This window comes from Perca flavescens, chromosome 13, assembly GCF_004354835.1.
Source record: "Perca flavescens isolate YP-PL-M2 chromosome 13, PFLA_1.0, whole genome shotgun sequence".
Taxonomy (NCBI): Eukaryota; Metazoa; Chordata; class Actinopteri; order Perciformes; family Percidae; genus Perca; species Perca flavescens.
The window spans coordinates 19492476-19510119 of NC_041343.1; the positions used below are offsets into that span (position 1 = coordinate 19492476).

A 17644-nucleotide genomic window follows, 5' to 3' on the forward strand; every position below is an offset into this window, starting at 1 on the left:
GCTACATTTGGCTATGGCTATATGTTTATATTAGCCTATATACTATGCTTATAAGAAAAGTGTTAATATGTTATGATCTAATTATTTAGATATTACTTTTACATATTTTTACATTTGTATAGGCCTACTAGTCTATACTGCAATAAGACCATTGGCTATATATTTCCAATATTTCTAACAGTGTTGTGTCTAACACTAGGCTATGTCGTTGTGTTACTATTAGATGGAAATACTATAGCCTAATGAAAATAAATTATTCTCCCTTTTTTGGGAACTCCCCTAAGGACCCCTGACTCCACTCTGGGAACCACTGTAAAGTAAACGTTGAGATATTTTAGTCTGAACTCTTGACACAAGTGGACCCACACCCACTGTCAGACAACTGCCATCCACAGAGCCATGAGGCTAACGTTGCTAAAAGCTAACCGCAGCGGCAGTTTGGTCCTGCCCCTGTGGGGGTGTGACCTACCTATAGCTAGCTAACGGGGAAGGGAGAGCTGTGTTTATCTGCTGCTGTTGTTCATCTGCTCTGCTGCGGGTTATCTCACCTTTAAGACCGAGAGGGATCTCAAGACATTAACTGCATCTCAGTACTAATCAGGTAGGAATAAAAACACAACCAACTGTTCAGTGTTTTCTCGCCATTGTTAAAGACAGTTGCTCTAACGGCTGAAGGACAGCAACAGTGGACAGTTCGCGAAACGAACCGGTTTTCTATTTGTAAAGAAAAATAGCCCTTTAAAATACACGAATACTAGCTAATAAGGTTCAGTTACAGAGTTATAGAATGGTATACCGGATGTTGTGTTTAACTGTCACCGGGTAACGTTAGTTTCTCATTACTGCGCCTTTAACTCTGACCCACAGCTCTGACCCAGTAGCTAGTTGTTATTTTCATGGAGGTTTCCTATTACAATCCTGTTATAACACATTCTCCGTTTTCTATAAACAAAGAGCAGCTGCAGCACAGACAGCAGGCTACCATTTGGCAGGAAGGACATTTAAACCATATAGCTACCCCTGTCTGCGGGTCTGCAGTCAGACGCTTCTCATTTAAACTGCACCACTGCAGATCAATTAAGAGAGGTCTAGGTGAACTGGTTCTTTGAATCCTTGAAAAGTTCATTCCTCTCTTGTGAAATGTAGCGGTGTTATAGTGAAAACATACTATACTATATCTGCCTGCTTCCAAAAGAACCACTAGTGAACTGGATCCTTTCAAACACAGCGTCGAGTGGGTTAACTGCTTTTATTAAAAAGTAATATAGTTCTGCAGTATAGTGGAAGTATTTAGCTAGATCTACTTTAATAAATGTATCGGTAGGCTAAGGCTATCACAATGTAAAAATACTTCACTACAAGGAAAAGTCCAGATTCAATTCTACTGCATTTGAAGCAAGCAAAGTACAAAATTGTTATGCAAAATGTACTCAAAATATCAAATTAATTAATTTATTAGTTCAATTCGAGTTTGATTGGTTTTTATTAGAGCTGCCTGCAATGATGACTCGATTGACAGAAAACTATTTCAATAATCAATTAATCGTTTTGGGTCATTTTTAAAAGTTCTAAAATTGTCTGGTTCCAGCTTCTCACATGTTAATTTGTGTTTATGTATAGTAAACTAAATATATTTAGGTTTTGAACTGTTGGTTGGACAAAACATTTGAGGGCTCAGCTTGTGCTCTGGGAAACTGTGATTGGCATTTTTCACATTTTCTAATATTTTTTAGATCAAACAGGAAAATAGTTGATACATAATTCCATAATCAACTTAATAAATTGGTTTTAGCTCTATTACTGATTCCTTATGTAAGCATCATTTTTATTTAATTTACTTTAAATACTGATACATACTTAATCTGTAAAAAAATATATATATATTTAATAACTTAAACCTAAAGAAACCATGTAACAGTGAAGACCTGTAGCTAGTTTTTTTTTTTTAATCAGGTGTGTTTGCTTCCTGGCTTCTGGACCAGATGGATGAGTTCCTCAAAACAAGAATTACTCATATTTTATACTAGTCTGACACACCAACCCGATAATTGGCCGTCGGACAGTCTGGCGAGGTCAGTGACTCAAGTCTGTTCGGTGTGTTCTGTGCTGAGCTGTCAGCCTTCATTTTGGCCGACCTGACTTGTTGGGTCGGAGGGCAGGCAGTCGGACTCACTCCACTAATTTGATTGGTGGAATGAATAAATAACGAGCGGGATGAGAGACGAACGCCTCTCAAAATCTGACGAAAATCTTTTAAACTGACCTTTGTCAATTTGAAATGAAGACAGTTTCAGCAACTGTATGTCAGAAACACGTTTCAGTGAACTATTTTCATAAAATATGAGATCGTATTTTGAACAAGCCGCCATTACTATCGGCTGGAGAAGCCAAACCCACGTGGCGCGTCGTCATTTCCGGTTTTCATTTTTTTTATTACATCTCACGCACGCGCAGAATGTACGCTCAAGACAGCGTCGCTTCGGTGTGTTTCCAAGGCACTTTTTTTTGGTTGGTGTGTCAGGGGCTTTAGATGATTAACAGTGTACTACAAAACAGTCCAAAGAAATGTGGCAAGTTGGCAACTTTCACACACTGAAGAAATCAAAGCTGTACACGAACTGCACAAAAACACCAAATATTATCTTGTGTCAGAACAGTAGACTAAAACTATCAGTCTTTTTTTCCCTATAGGATGTCCAAGGAGCAGCAGGCGGTGGCTCGTGCCAGAAAAGCCTTTGAAACAGGCAGGTCCAAATCTTTAGAGCACCGGATCCGCCAGCTGAAGAACCTGCAGCGGTTGTTCAGTGAGAAACAGAGTGTGATTTCGGATGCCATCAAGAAAGACCTCAATAAGGTGAGACAGAACAACAAAGTCCTGGACTGCTGTCCCTGGTGTTTACACAGTTCATAAACCTTTATCAAGACAGAAAAAGGCATTCAATGACTCACATTAAGATAGATTAGAAAACCAGAACTAAACAACAAGTCTCATATGACCAACAGCTGATCAAATATTTTCAGAAAATGAGTATCGAAGATAACTCAAAAAGTAAATTACATCTTAACACTTGTTAAGATGTGATTTTCATGTTAATTCATTCTGTGTTTCCGGTCCAAAGTGACCGCCCCATTATAGCTGATTATAAATCCATACATATATTGTCACCTAATGTTGTGTTAGATCTTTTTATCAACTGAAAGGACCAGTGTGAAGGATTAAGCGCCATCTAGCATGAGGTTGCAAGCTGCCACCAACTGAATACCCCTTCCCTCACTAACGTAATAATGTGAAAGGACCTCTCGAGAGCCAGTGTTTGGTTTGTCTGTTCTGGGCTACTGTAGAAAAATGGCGGTGCAACATGGCGAGCTCCGTAGAAAGGACCCGCTTCTTATGAAGATAAAAAAGGGCTCATTCTGTGCTAACGAAAACAAAACCAATTCTTAGTTTAGCATTTCTTAGCATTGACCTGAACTCATACAACAATTTTTTTAGTTAAAAAAAAAAGCATCATTTATGGATTATTTAGACTAATACTCAGAAGAAATATATTTTGCTATTTATCACAGACTACTTTGTTTCAAAGTTTAATAAGGATATTTGGAAATCTTTTTTTTATAAGACCACAGTTGTGAAACAGGTTAAAGATACAAATATTAATGAAGTAGAAGGCATAGTATTAAACATACTAAGATCTTCACAAAGGAAGGGATTAAAGTGGTTACAATTTAAAAACTTGGTTTTGCAAACAGACTTTATACTGAAATATAGAGTGAAAAAAGACCCCCAAAAATACGACATTATCCATGAGCAAGCCCAACGTTATAATCTTCATCCCCAGAGCGTGGTGGGGACCCAGCTGTATGAGACTCTAGGTCTGGAGGGGGAGATCGGCCTGGCCATCAAGAAACTGAAGGAGTGGGCGGCCCCTCGACCTGTGGAGAAGAACCTGATGACCATCTCTGACACTGTTTACATCAAGCCGGAGCCTCTGGGAGTGGTGCTTATCATTGGGGCCTGGAACTACCCCTGGGCTGTCACCATCCAACCGCTCATAGGAGCCATCGCCGCTGGTATTGTAGCAAGCTGTGTGTGTGTATTTGTGGTGGGGTGGGTGAAAGGGCAGTGTGAATGTACATGCCTATATGTGTGTGTGTGTGTGTGTGTGTGTGTGTGTGTGTGTGTGTGTGTGTGTGTGTGTGTGATGTAACAAGGTCATCGTCCGCATTTCTATCTGATTTCATTGTCTCTTCCCCGTGTGATGAACTTTGAAAACACTGGTGGAATTTTGAAACACTTATGCAAGATTTGTGTCCACTCAAGCAATAAAAAAAGAAAATAGCATAAGGAGTCACAATGTAGAACAATGTTTTTTGGTCTTGTTCAGTGGCTGTGTCTTGTGATCATAACCACTCCACTTCCTGTTTAATCCAGGCATTGCTCAACATTCTTTACTCTTTATCCATTTGCAGTTACTGGGTCAAAGGCAAAGGCCACTCTGTACTGCAGACATGAGAATGTTAAAATCTTGCGGCGGCCTCTAGCTCACCCAGTAACAGTGTTTGTCCCATGTTGGCTGAATCCTGCAGTGGCCTGGGTTCAAATCCGACCTGTGGCCCTTTTCTGCATGTCATCCCCCATCTCTCTTCCCCCCTTTCATGTCTATCCACTGTCACTATAATAAAGGGAAAAGCCCCAAAAAAGAATCTTTAAAAAAAAAAAAGCTTAGCAGTATATATAGAAACATGTCATCTTGGTGTGTCTGCACGTGGGAACATACACGTCTCAACTCTGTTCATTGTTCCTATCAGTGAAGGCGCAAAGGACGAGGTTAAATGGACTAATCTGACCCAACATAATCAGTGAACTCGTGAATAATTAATTTAAGAATTCAATAAGCTACCCTTAAAGTGCCACCCTGCTGAGTGTTTTGGCTCCACTCCATCACTTTGTGATGCAAACCTCAGTGTGGAGAGTTTGGGTGTGACGGTTTAGCATGACGCTGCAGTATTGTTAACAGTCTTTTGTCTACTTTTTTATTTGCTTAAATCTTTTGTTTGTTACTCGGCCACAGGGATAGTTTTGCATATTAGTGCTACGACAGCTGCTGCAGGTAGACAACTCATTTGTGTTTAATTGGGAAAGCCTGTTTAGATTAAAACATTGATGGCTTAAGGACTGAAATGAACTGAGTCCTGCCATGCTGCAGCCCACACAGTAAGTGTTTGCGCAGCATGGACTTTATCCTTTGCTCCAGCATTATCAGATCTCTGACGGTCGTATCTGCCTAGCAGGTCTCAAGTCTTTTCTTGATTTATTATAGATGTGTGTGTGTGTGTGTGTGTGTGTGTGTGTGTGTGTGTGTGTGTGTGTGTGTGTGTGTGTGTGTGTGTGTGTGTTGTCTCATCATTCGCCGTCATGCTGACAGCAGTCATGTAAAATCTAAAGTTGCATAAATAAAATGCAGTTTCTCCAATACTAAGAAGTACATTTATAAGAGATGACCAGGAGAAACAGGGAATAAAAAAGCAGAACATAACTTCCGATAAAATTGGCCAGTTGTGGATTTTGTTTGATAACCATCAAACAACAGGACAAAGAGGCACTGTAGGTGCAAAAGTTACCCTTTTTTTCACAAGTAAGCAATTTATTATCAGACAATATAAAATAGCAATTTATGGAAATATATTCTGAGGTGTTATGACAATTTATTTTTTTACAAGAAAAATGCTGTAATTTCAGCACAAATAAATAAGCAAGTCATAAACCACTGATGTAGGCTATGTCATAAGTAGGTAATACATTTTCCCCCAATACAAAAAGAACCCTAATATATACATTTCCTGCTCATCAACAATAAGGCAAATAGACAGTAGCTGGTGAACATAGTGGAGCGTTAAGCAGCAAAACAGACAGATATTAGTGTACTTCTTGACTATAAATTAATGATAAGTTGTGTAAATAAGCAACTGTTTGCTAACAAGTTCGCCATATCAACAGGTGATGATGAGTGTTGTTTCTGATGCCCCTGAGTGGCCAAAAAAGTCAAGTTATTGCAGGTTTAAATGAAGGTACAGTGGAAGAAAACAAGACTATGGGGAACAATGGAGTAACAATTGGGAATTTTAGAGGAAAGGAGAAATATATTAGACTTTCAAAAGTGAACCATGTGTTTCTATTATGTGATATGTGCTGCTTTTGTCATTTACCTGTCCAGGTAATGCAGCTGTGGTCAAGCCCTCAGAGGTCTGTGTTCACACTGCAAAGGTCATGGAGGACCTGCTGCCGCTTTACATTGACAAAGTAAGGATGGGGCTCATTGCATCCACATAACATGTATCTGCCGATTCATTAAAGTGAAACAAGACACTTTTTCTTCATGAAATGTAAGAATATTGTTGTTTCTTAAAGGGCTTTTTTATCATGTGCCTTTCAGCAAAGTGCAAGTATAAGGGTTAAGGGAGGGGAGGGCATTAGCGCTGTAACATTTGTCACTGCTTTTTGCCAACGGCTGAGTGGGCGTTTCCTTCTGAAAAACCAGAGAAATAATGCAGATGGACCTGACCTTTAAGTAGAAAATATATAACTGACACTGAACAGACAATTGTTAGTTGTAATATAATATAATTTAGGCGGGGTTCCCCTTTACGCTCAAGAAAAAGGATTTCTTCTTTGAACAAAAACCCAGATTTTGTAGTCCACATTACTAGCTTCTTTTTGTGTGTGTGTACTGACACAGTATATCAGGAATACATTGTTCACTTTTGCTTTAAACTTTACAGTACATGGGCAACCATTCAATACAGTAAAAGTGTTTGCTTGGCCCTTTTAAAGTGTCAATGAGGAACTTTCGTTTGTGTTGATTCTTTTGGACCCTTTAGACAAAAGCAGTTGTGTTTTTACCACACCTGCTGTCGTAAAGGTCTTTTCTAGTGCGTGCCGTCTGGTGGCATAATGTAATGTCCACTGGAAGAAAGCATGTACCCACTGTATTACTGAGTTAGCCTTACCGGGAGGTCATATTGTTGCGATGAATGTTTGCTCACACAGAAAATGATTAATTTACAATAAGAGAATACGTTACAGATGCATCGTTGTATTTCAAGTGTTGCATACGGTAACTTAGCCTACTTTGGATGTATCGTGAGCTAAACCGGGTTTCACTGTCACTGTTTCACGAGCCAAAGCATTAGCAAGAGTTTGTTGTAGCAACCAACGTAATAATAATATTTTAGATTTATATAGCACCTTTCATGAAACCCAAGGGCGCTACAGGTACAGGGGGACAAAAAAGAAAATAGTAGGCCAACACAAACACAGACTGAAAAGAAATAAAAACTGGGCGCTAAATGGAAGAGGGACATCATTTTATTTAGCCTACTGACGTACAACCACATCTCGCATTGTAAAGTTATTTTATGAATGAAATATATATACATATTATATACCTGTCTAGGAGGAAGAGGGTCAATTCAGGGTCGGTTTTGAATTCTTTACAATCCCGTAATTGTCCCCATCTGTTGAAAGACCGACCGACACCTGTCACTCTCCCCTTTTAGCTGTTAGTAGTTCTTCATTTAATTTTCTTTTTTGCTGTGATGGCCCTGCCCCAGTATCAGCCATAAATACAACTGATAACTTAAATAAATAACTAAAAATAAAATACAATTAGGCCTATATAAAGAAATATACTTCTACCTTTTACCTGGCTGGATACTCCAACACAGGCTTTTCCGGTGTTACACCAAAATCTGTGACCCATCAGAATGTGTTACTGTAGAGCCGGTCTACCTGCCGTAAATCATTTTGTGACTTTGCGGGGCAAATCGGACCCAGGCAGAGGCCTTAATAAAATCTATATAAAATAGTGTTCTTTTCACTTTTAGTTTTGTTTCTTGTTACAGGTCCTTTATGATCATCAGATGGAAAATTAAACAGTTTAAGAAACATTTAAAAGTGTTTTTATAGATAACGTGCAAATAACCAGCAAGCAGTTTTTTTCACTATTTTATTTGCAAAATATCTACAAAGACAAAAAAAAGACATGTCACAGGACTTAATTAAAACTAAGTGCTACAAAGGAGTATACCACATTGCTTTAGAAACTGCATGCTGCTTTGTGATAACTGATTGTGTGTTTCTACCCTATGCATCAGGAGCTTTACCCCGTAGTAACTGGAGGAGTGTCAGAGACCCAGGAGCTGCTGCGTCAGAGGTTCGATCACATCTTCTACACCGGCAACAGCATGGTGGGCAAACTGATCATGGAGGCTGCTGCCAAACACCTCACGCCTGTCACCCTGGAGCTGGGCGGCAAGAGCCCCTGCTACATTGACAGGAACTGTGACATCACCATAGCCTGCAGGTCAGAATCTAAATCAGGTTTATTACCAAGTAGGTTTTCACTTACAAGGAATGTGCCTTGGTGTTTGGTGCATACAATAAACATATTAAGAGGAAAAAAAAGCAAAGTACTGCAACAGTCAAGAACATAAATATAAAATATAAATAGTACAATAAAACAAAAACAAAAAAAATGAAGATACTATAACAAAAATGTAAAATCTATCTGTTTTAAAAGAAAGCTGTACAGTTTTGTGCAGGATGTGCAAAAATATTGATGAGGAAATGTGCAAAAGTTCACAGTAAGGTAAGGCAACTTTATTTATATAGCACATTTCAACAACAAGGCAATTTGAAGTGCTTTACATAAAACATAAAAGAGCAAATAAAAACAATAAAAAAATGAATAAAAGAGAATAGAAAATAAAAAAAAGCTACACAACCTTATCAGGCTGAATGTTGCATATATATATATATATATATATATATATATATATATATAATATATGACATAATGGTTATTTTCTCCATTTTTATAGCAAACATGTTTTCCATCCATTCACTCTTGTACTTAAGAGTACCCCGTTTCAAGAGCAATAGGAGTAAAAATTCCTTTGTTCCATGTGCAATAACTCAGCTTAATTTGCACACGTAATTTTGATTTTTTTTTATAGATTGCTCATGTAGTATTGTGTAAAACTGTGCTCTGTGTATTGTATGTACAGGAAACATTTTTGTACTTTATGTCTTTGTATTGTTGTCTTTTGGTTTATTTGTACATTTATGTTGTGTTTTTTATCTTGCACTCCTGACTGCAGATCCTGTTTCCCATCTGGGATAATAAAGTGACTGAACTGTAGCTGTTCCTTACTAAAAACCTTCCTGTGAACTCTTCCACTACTTTGTAGGCGTGTTGCCTGGGGAAAGTACACAAACTGTGGTCAGACATGCATCGCCCCCGACTACATCCTGTGTGACCCCAGCATCCAGGACCGGGTCATCGAAGAGGTCAAGAAGGCCATAAAGGTACTCAAGACATGAAAACACACTTAGGAAAAGTAATTGATTCCATTGGAAACTTCAAAACAGGCCATTCTGTCCAAAATATTCTTATCAAAGGCCCTAAATGGTAATAGCTGTAACCTGCTGTGACAGAAAGTCATGTTGTTGTACATTAACTGAGTTTTACAACCTAAGTGTATCAGAACAATCATTGATTTAGGAGGATATTTCTTCATTTAATTCATTATTCTTTGCCTGGATTTTACAAGTATATTTGTAAAGTAATGAGATTGTTTTTCGTCTGGCAGGAGTTCTACACGGACAACCCAAAGACCTGCTCTGACTATGGACGCATCATCAACCAGCGCCACTTCAAGAGGATAATAAACATGATGGAAGGCAGCACCATCGCTGTAGGCGGAGACAACGACGAGTCAGACTGCTACATAGGTAATCCTTCTGACAGCCTTCAACTCTTGACATGAAACTCAATTAGGAGGGAGCTTTTTTCATGTATTTTATTCAAGCAATTACACAAATTTAAGTAAGAAAGAACAGACTATGAAAACATGCATTGTATGAATAGTGTTTCTGTGTTGTGTTTAGCCCCCACAGTTCTGCGGGATGTGAAGCCAGAGGCGAAGGTGATGCAGGAGGAGATATTTGGACCTCTGCTTCCCATCTTGTCGGTCAGCAGCCTGGATGAAGCAATCAAGTTTATCAACAAAGGAGAGAAACCCCTGGCTCTCTACGTCTTCTCATCAGATAACAAGGTACCTAAAAACAGACATTGTACACACACACACCGCAGAGTAGTTAAACCCACAATATGTCATTTTCTGCTGCTAGGGGGTTCTTAATCAAAACTTAATAAAAGACGCAGTTTGGTGATGTCTTGAAGTAGCGTGGGACCACAGTTGTCTTCTCCACCATTGCCGTCATTGCAGTCAGCTTCTCCCTGTATACGATTCCTTCAGTGTTCATCATTCAGGAGTTTTTTACCGGGAGCCAAATTATCCACAGAGGTCCCCTCCTCTCTAAAACAAAGGGACCAGGTGATTAAAACCAAACCAAAAGCACTGAATAATCAATTTCACGTTTCTTTGACGGACAAACGACAAACTGCCACTAACGTTTTCTCTGCTTGTTTCTCTGATAACTTAAAGGACAATTCCGGTGCAAAATGAACCTAGGGGTTAATAACATTTATGTGTACCGAGTCGACCGTTCTCTGGGATATGTTTTCATGCATCACGAACGCCCTGCTTGAGCTATGTTACTAGTTACTGGTTGCACGGCGTTCGTCGTTCAACTGGTCATGACTTTTTTCCCAAGATGGTGGCCCCATGTAAACATGAACGCTACTGTCTTTATAATCTATCTTTTTACATTATTTAAACTGTCTGTACACTTACAAAGTTCTCAATGCTTAAGTTTACATGTAGGGACCCACATTATGCTACCGTTGAAGTGTGGTGCTATTTTGAGCCTTAGGTAGATGGTGGTGTAGAAATAGCGATTTACCCTCTGCCCCGACTACTAGTGTTACAAGCTAATCAACGGTTTGCAGTAGCTTGTTTCAAGCTAGAGACACATTTGATTAACATGAAAACATATCCCAGAGAACAGTCGACTCGGAACACATATGTTATTAACCCCTAGGCTCATTTTGCGCCGGAATTGTCCTTAAAGCGCCAGACGTCCAATAACTAAAATCCTTCATCCGGTTAAAGACGAAATAGTAAAAATGTGGCTTAAAGGTCCCATGGCATGAAAATTTCACTTTATGAGGTTTTTTAACATTAATATGTGTTCCTCCAGCCTGCCTATGGTCCCCCAGTGGCTAGAAATGGTGATAGGTGTAAACCAAATCTGCTCCTTATGAGGTCATAGGGAGCAAGGTTACCTCCCTTTTCTCTGCTTTGCCCACCCAGAGAATTTGGCCCACCCATGAGAGAGAGAGAGAGAGAGAGAGAGAGAGAGAGAGAGAGAGAGAGAGAGACATCATGGCTTTCAAACAATCAAAGTGGCAGTTGGTCAAGGGCACAGCCCCACCCTCCACCTTGCCCCCCCCCCCCCCTCTCTCCTCCTCAATAGCTTCAGACACAGAAATGGCACATCCTAAGGAAAAGAGAAAGAGAAAGGGAAAGAGACTTCAGATACATTATTAGGGGACCACTAAGGTCTATATAAAAGCATCCAAAGAGCACCATGTCATGGGACCTTTAAAGAAATTTAATTACAATAATATATAATAATAATTTTTTCGGGTTTAAACATTGTTGGAAAAACATTTGGGATAAAGTAGTACACAACTCAACAAAATATATGACATATGTCTAGTCGTTTTTAGACATTTAATGAGGAAATGGTACATATACTGTACCTTTACCAGATGCAACCTAACCTCACCTCTACATGACAATTCATGAGCATTATATGAATCTTTTCTCTAAAGGTGATAACGAGAATGGCAGACGATACCTCCAGTGGAGGACTGCTGGCCAACGACTGTCTCGTGCACTTTTCTGTGAACTCTTTGCCTTTCGGAGGAGTGGGTGAGTAAACACAGGGACAAAGTTTTTTTAGAAATGGTACTAAAAACAGAAGTTTGCTTACTTTTGGTTATTCACTCATTAGTGAACTCACCAGTGTACTCACTCAGTACTGTGTGTAAGCCATGAGGAGGGGCATAATAATGCCCTCTAGTGTGACATTAGGGCAAAATAAAGCAAGTCTTTCATTAGGGCACAAATAGACTAGGTTAAATAACCATTTAACCACTTTTCTGTGCACATACACATGCTTAAAAAGATCATACAATTTGATTTACTGTTGTAAAGCTCAATAATTACAAATCATGTATACAGTGCATCACTTATAACCTTTTAGATTGATTTCATACATTTCAGACATGCACTGGTTTTCATTCTTTTCAGCTTGCAAAGACTTGAAACTTGTTGAATATAATTAATCTATCACAGTGTACATATATTCAATTCAAAATAAACAAAGTAAGATAAAGGAAAACACTGAAAATGTCAAAATCCATAAATATAAAATAGAAATGTTTATATTTATATAGAAATTAAAATATGTAATATATATATATATATATACTAAAATGAAGAGTTGCACAGTGTTTAAAATGAAGAGGATGAAATGTGCAACATGTTGACTTAACAATGTGCAAATATTCACAGTGATAAGAAAAAAAAAAAAAAAATGTTGGTGTTCATGAAACCCCCAACATCAGAGATTTCAATGCTGACGGTGTGACGGAATGAACCTAAGTAATATATACAGTATGTGTATGTAAAATACACCAAACTATCAGATTTCATCATTACAGTGTCTATTTTAAGTTATATTCTGTTTTTAGGGTTGATTTCCTGACAACACAGCTCACGAAGCTGTACCTTTTGGCAACTTACATTCAAATATTGGATCCATCAAAATATTTTTCTCTGCTTTCAGCTGCGCTCAGCGTTATTGGATGATTGCTTGATTTAATGTCATCTAACTGGAGGCCAAATATGTTTTCAAAAACCTTCCTCTGTTTTCATGTAAAGGAAACAGTGGTATGGGCTGCTACCACGGCAAGTACAGCTTTGACCAGCTGAGCCACCTGCGTGGTTGTCTCATCAAGCAGCTGAATATGGAGGGCGTGAACAGCATGCGGTACCCGCCTCACACACCCAAGAAACTGGGCTGGGCTCGCTTCTTCATCCTGCAGAACGTAGACCTGGGCTGGGTTGGGCGGATGGTGCTCTTAGCCGTCCTGGCTGTGGTGGCGGCTGTTGTGCTGCAGGTGAGTCACAGAGGAAGAGAGAAACTCAGCCCTAGGGATGGGAATCACCAGAGGCCTCAGGATATGATATTATCATGATACGATATTATTGTGATTTTAAACATATTGCAATATTCTGCGATATAGTCCCCAAAAGAAAACTTTGTCAACATCTATTTTATTTAAAAAGATACATTTCTCTGTTTGTTCATCTCACTTGGAATTCTCAAGCAGACAAACTGACCAACACATATAGAATAATAGATCAATACTTGGCGTCTGTGTATGATACAGTATTGCCACAGAAAACATTGCAATACTATGCTGTATCGATTTCCCCCCCCCATCCCTAGTATCATGAGAAAGCAAAGCTGGAAGAAAATCCATTAACCACACTAGCTAAACCATCTTAAAGCTTTAGTGCGTAACTTTTTGATATTAATAAACGTCCGTTACATTCAAGCCATTGCCAGATGAGTTGCTACAAAGCTAATTAAGACTATCAGCTCCACACAACTCTGTATTTCTCAGTGTGGCTATATTCAAAAGATTGTGGCGTCTGGTGACTTTTGCACGCAGAAACTCGAGTGAAGATAATTACCTCTTGTGAAGAGTCTGTTAAGTTTTTTTAATCCTCCCTGTCCTTCTTGGCTACAAGCAACTGCGTGTAGGTGGCGGGGCAGTCATGGAAGGATTGTATTACGTGGATGCGCCGACAGTTTTGTTGTCATTACTTAGAATTCCTCATGGGGGCAGCAGAAACTATGTACTATAGCTTTAAAGCACCAACTTTAAGATTTTTTATTTTTTTTTAAGTTGCAAAGAACTGGAAAGATTTAAATGCCAGTTATCAGGTAATTGTCCATTTTCCATCCTAATCAACCAACCCTCTTTCACTGGTGCATTGCTTGCTACCTTTTATGGCACGTTTCTGCCACCAACTGTCAATATGCGTCACTGTTCTGTATAGTTTGCAGAAATGCATTTCACATACACCTCTGTACAGCTTAACTTTGAGTCATTTTGCCAGTAGTGTGAATATAGAGGAAGAGAGAGACGAAAGAAAATTGATTAAATGATGAAAAATATTTTCTTTTTTCAGAATTATTTTCTTTGAAGACATCCCACTGCTTCCCAGACAACAAGTGTGTTGTTTCCTCGGCCTTTAGGACCAGAGAGAAGAAAAGAACAACATTCATTTCATAATATTTGTGTTTAAATCAGATCAGCATCTGCACGGGAACACATTAATACAGTGAATGTTTAGTGTGCAGCCTTAATCCATTTTACATTGTATTAACGTGTCGGAAGTTTCACGTAGCTCACTGTAGCAAGCATCATATTTTCATGAAGGTAATTATTTATTCCAATGTATGGGTCTTACATTTGTGTTCAGCATTGCTACATTCCATTTTAACCCGTTCAGGTAATCAGGTTTACATACTTATAAATACACTGTAATACATACAATATAATGCTGTGATTCTGCTATGAATGATTTTAAATTAAGTAACAAAATGTGTAACACTACTGTAAGACTTTACTGTGATATGAACAAGACTTGCAGCATTTGCTAACAGACTAAATAATGTTCACTGAAGGGCCGAAACAAAGGAGTTAGTTGCATTTTCTGCATAATGACACTGTTTTTATTGTGTAGGAGTTACCTACAGTCCATTCCATTTCACATTCAACCTGAAGATACTTGATGATTTCTGTCCAGTTTGTCATGTTTTTAGTGTGACAACAGAGATAAGGACAAACATGTCCAGTCTGTCTCTGAGACTTCAGTGTTCGGTCAAGACTTTTCAGTCCTCCTTATTTAACTACAATTTGTTTGAATCAAACTGGATCATGTGAAGGATTTTTATTTAATTTTCCTAAAAATCACCAAATGCCTGTAACAAATTGACTTTAAGAGTAATTCCTAAATGTTTTCTATCACACCATTAACATTTTATGGGATTTCAAATTAATAGTTGAATAAATATACATGTATTTGTATATTGGATTAATTATATTCAAATAAATATATTTCTATGTGTATCCGTTTGTGTTTTGAGTGTGATTTGATTTGATTTATTTTTATCATTTACTTTTTATTATGTATTAGTATGTATCAGAAGAAATAGCACAGCAGTCATTTGACTGAAAGTACAGGTGTTACTAATACCGTTTTCATCCGTTCTAATTTAAAATATTAATATTTCTTTATCATTTTGTAACTAATTATTTTCATTATTTTACACATAATTATATGTTCGTTTGTTTTAATAAATACACACTACACTTACACTTCTGCTCATTCGTAAAGCACTTTGAATTGCATTGTGTATGAATTGTGCTAGGCCTATATACCTCATCAGTTCTGCGCCCTTCTCTGGATACAGCGTTCACTGCATGAGTAAATGCCAGAGACTGTTAACAGCCTAACTTCTTGCAGCAGTACCTCCACTTCAGAATTACTAATGTTTTTCTTTCTTTTGGAGTTGAGGCCTCCACCGTCTTTACCAAGTCTTTTTCGACATTTAAAGTGTGCACACGGCCCTGCCATCTCATGCCCTTTTATGGGAATTAACGGGGCGTTTACCTATGCTAAATAGGAGCAACGGGCACAAGCTTTCAAATTAGGAAGACATTGGGATTCATCATTCTAAGAACACACCTGCGAACAATTCTGCTGTTTGAGAACACGTCATGAATCAGACGTAGACTTTTCTTAGGAACTTTCTTAAGACCAAATTTAAGAAAAAACGGAGGACGATATTGGTGAATGAGGCCCAATAACTCTCTGTTGTATTCAAGTGACAGTGGCTAATGTAAACCTCGAGCCGGCCGCTAGCCTGAAGCAGAGATGAGGAGCGAGCTACAGAGGTCTGCTAAACTCACTTCTTTCTACACACCCCCCGTGACACCCCCGTCTTCCGCTCAAACCGACATTGACTCAAATTACATCATTTGAGGCAATTTATCAGATTTCTCACGCAGCTCTCTCCGTAGCCACAAAATGCTCTATACAACCTTTCGTACATATGCAGACAAAATAATTAGAGTTCCCCTTTAATTTGGAAATTCTTTAACTACAAATGTACTACACATTCAAAGACAACATCCATCCATCCATCCATCCATCTTCGTCCGCTTATCCGGTGTCGGGTCGCGGGGGGAGCAGCTCCAGCAGGGGACCCCAAACTTCCCTTTCCCGAGCAACATTAACCAGCTCCGACTGGGGATCCTGAGTTCCCCAGGCCAGGTTGGAGATATAATCCCTCCACCTAGTCCTGGGTCTTCCCCGAGGCCTCCTCCCAGCTGGACGTGCCTGGAACACCTCCCTAGGGAGGCGCCCAGGGGGCATCCTTACCAGATGCCCGAACCACCTCAACTGGCTCCTTTCGACGCAAAGGAGCAGCGGCTCTACTCCGAGCGCCTCACGGATGACTGAGCTTCTCACCCTATCTCTAAGGGAGACGCCAGCCACCCTCCTGAGGAAACCCATTTCAGCCGCTTGTACCCTGGATCTCGTTCTTTCGGTCATGACCCAGCCTTCATGACCATAGGTGAGGGTAGGAACGAAAACTGACCGGTAGATCGAGAGCTTTGCCTTCTGGCTCAGCTCTCTTTTCGTCACAACGGTGCGATAGATTGAATGTAATACCGCACCCGCTGTGCCGATTCTCCGACCAATCTCCCGCTCCATTGTCCCCTCACTCGCGAACACAACCCCAAGGTACTTGAACTCCTTCACTTGGGGTAAGGACTCATTCCCTACCTGGAGAAGGCACTCCATCGGTTTCCTGCTGAGAACCATGGCCTCCGATTTAGAGGTGCTGATCCTCATCCCAACCGCTTCACATTCGGCTGCGAACCGATCCAGTGAGTGCTGAAGGTCACAGGCCGATGATGCCATCAGGACCACATCATCTGCAAAGAGCAGCGATGAGATCCCCATCATCATCAAAGACAACAATGAGTTGAAAAGTTTCTAAATTCTGTCTTACGAAGGAAATTTAGTATGTGCTTCAATGCGAAAAAAATCTGTATTTATCAAACGTGCGCTAGGCAATCGTATGCACATCAGTAAGTAATCATCTTGATAAATCCCACCTGTTCTTAACCACCATGCTCGTTCACGATTAGGCCATTTGCATTCAGAAATGCCTCCAATTGACCATATATGGTAACAACACGTCCCATTATCAGCCTCACAAATGACACCAGTTAGGCAACTTGTCTGTTTAAAACTAGAAAAATGACTAATTGAGTGTTTTCTAATTAAAGGAAACACAAGACATATGTGGATGTTGATTGCTTAATGCATACTGTGACACTCTTAAATGCTTTTTATTTGAAGTATCGCTCATCTACCACTAGATTCTGTTCGTAAGCATAGCCAGAGCTGTGCTTATATTTACACACATACCTAAGTGTAAGTACACGTTGGCAAATTCCACACTTTGTGTGGCAATGTTCTTGCTCATTACATACACACACATCTGTGCGTACGCACAGTT

General features: G+C 39.4%; 1 protein-coding gene across 1 annotated transcript; it reads left to right on the forward strand.

Moving 5' to 3' along the window:
* Positions 1-357: 357 nt before the first annotated feature.
* On the forward strand, positions 358-14550 carry aldh3a2b (aldehyde dehydrogenase 3 family, member A2b). The gene is made up of 11 exons (XM_028596270.1): positions 358-601; positions 2692-2854; positions 3840-4071; positions 6216-6301; positions 8155-8363; positions 9250-9367; positions 9652-9793; positions 9950-10116; positions 11802-11901; positions 12916-13154; positions 14236-14550. Exons 2-11 carry the CDS (start codon positions 2693-2695, stop codon positions 14248-14250), a joined length of 1470 nt encoding a protein of 489 aa, XP_028452071.1. The 5' UTR covers positions 358-601; position 2692; the 3' UTR covers positions 14251-14550.
* Positions 14551-17644: the final 3094 nt, after the last annotated feature.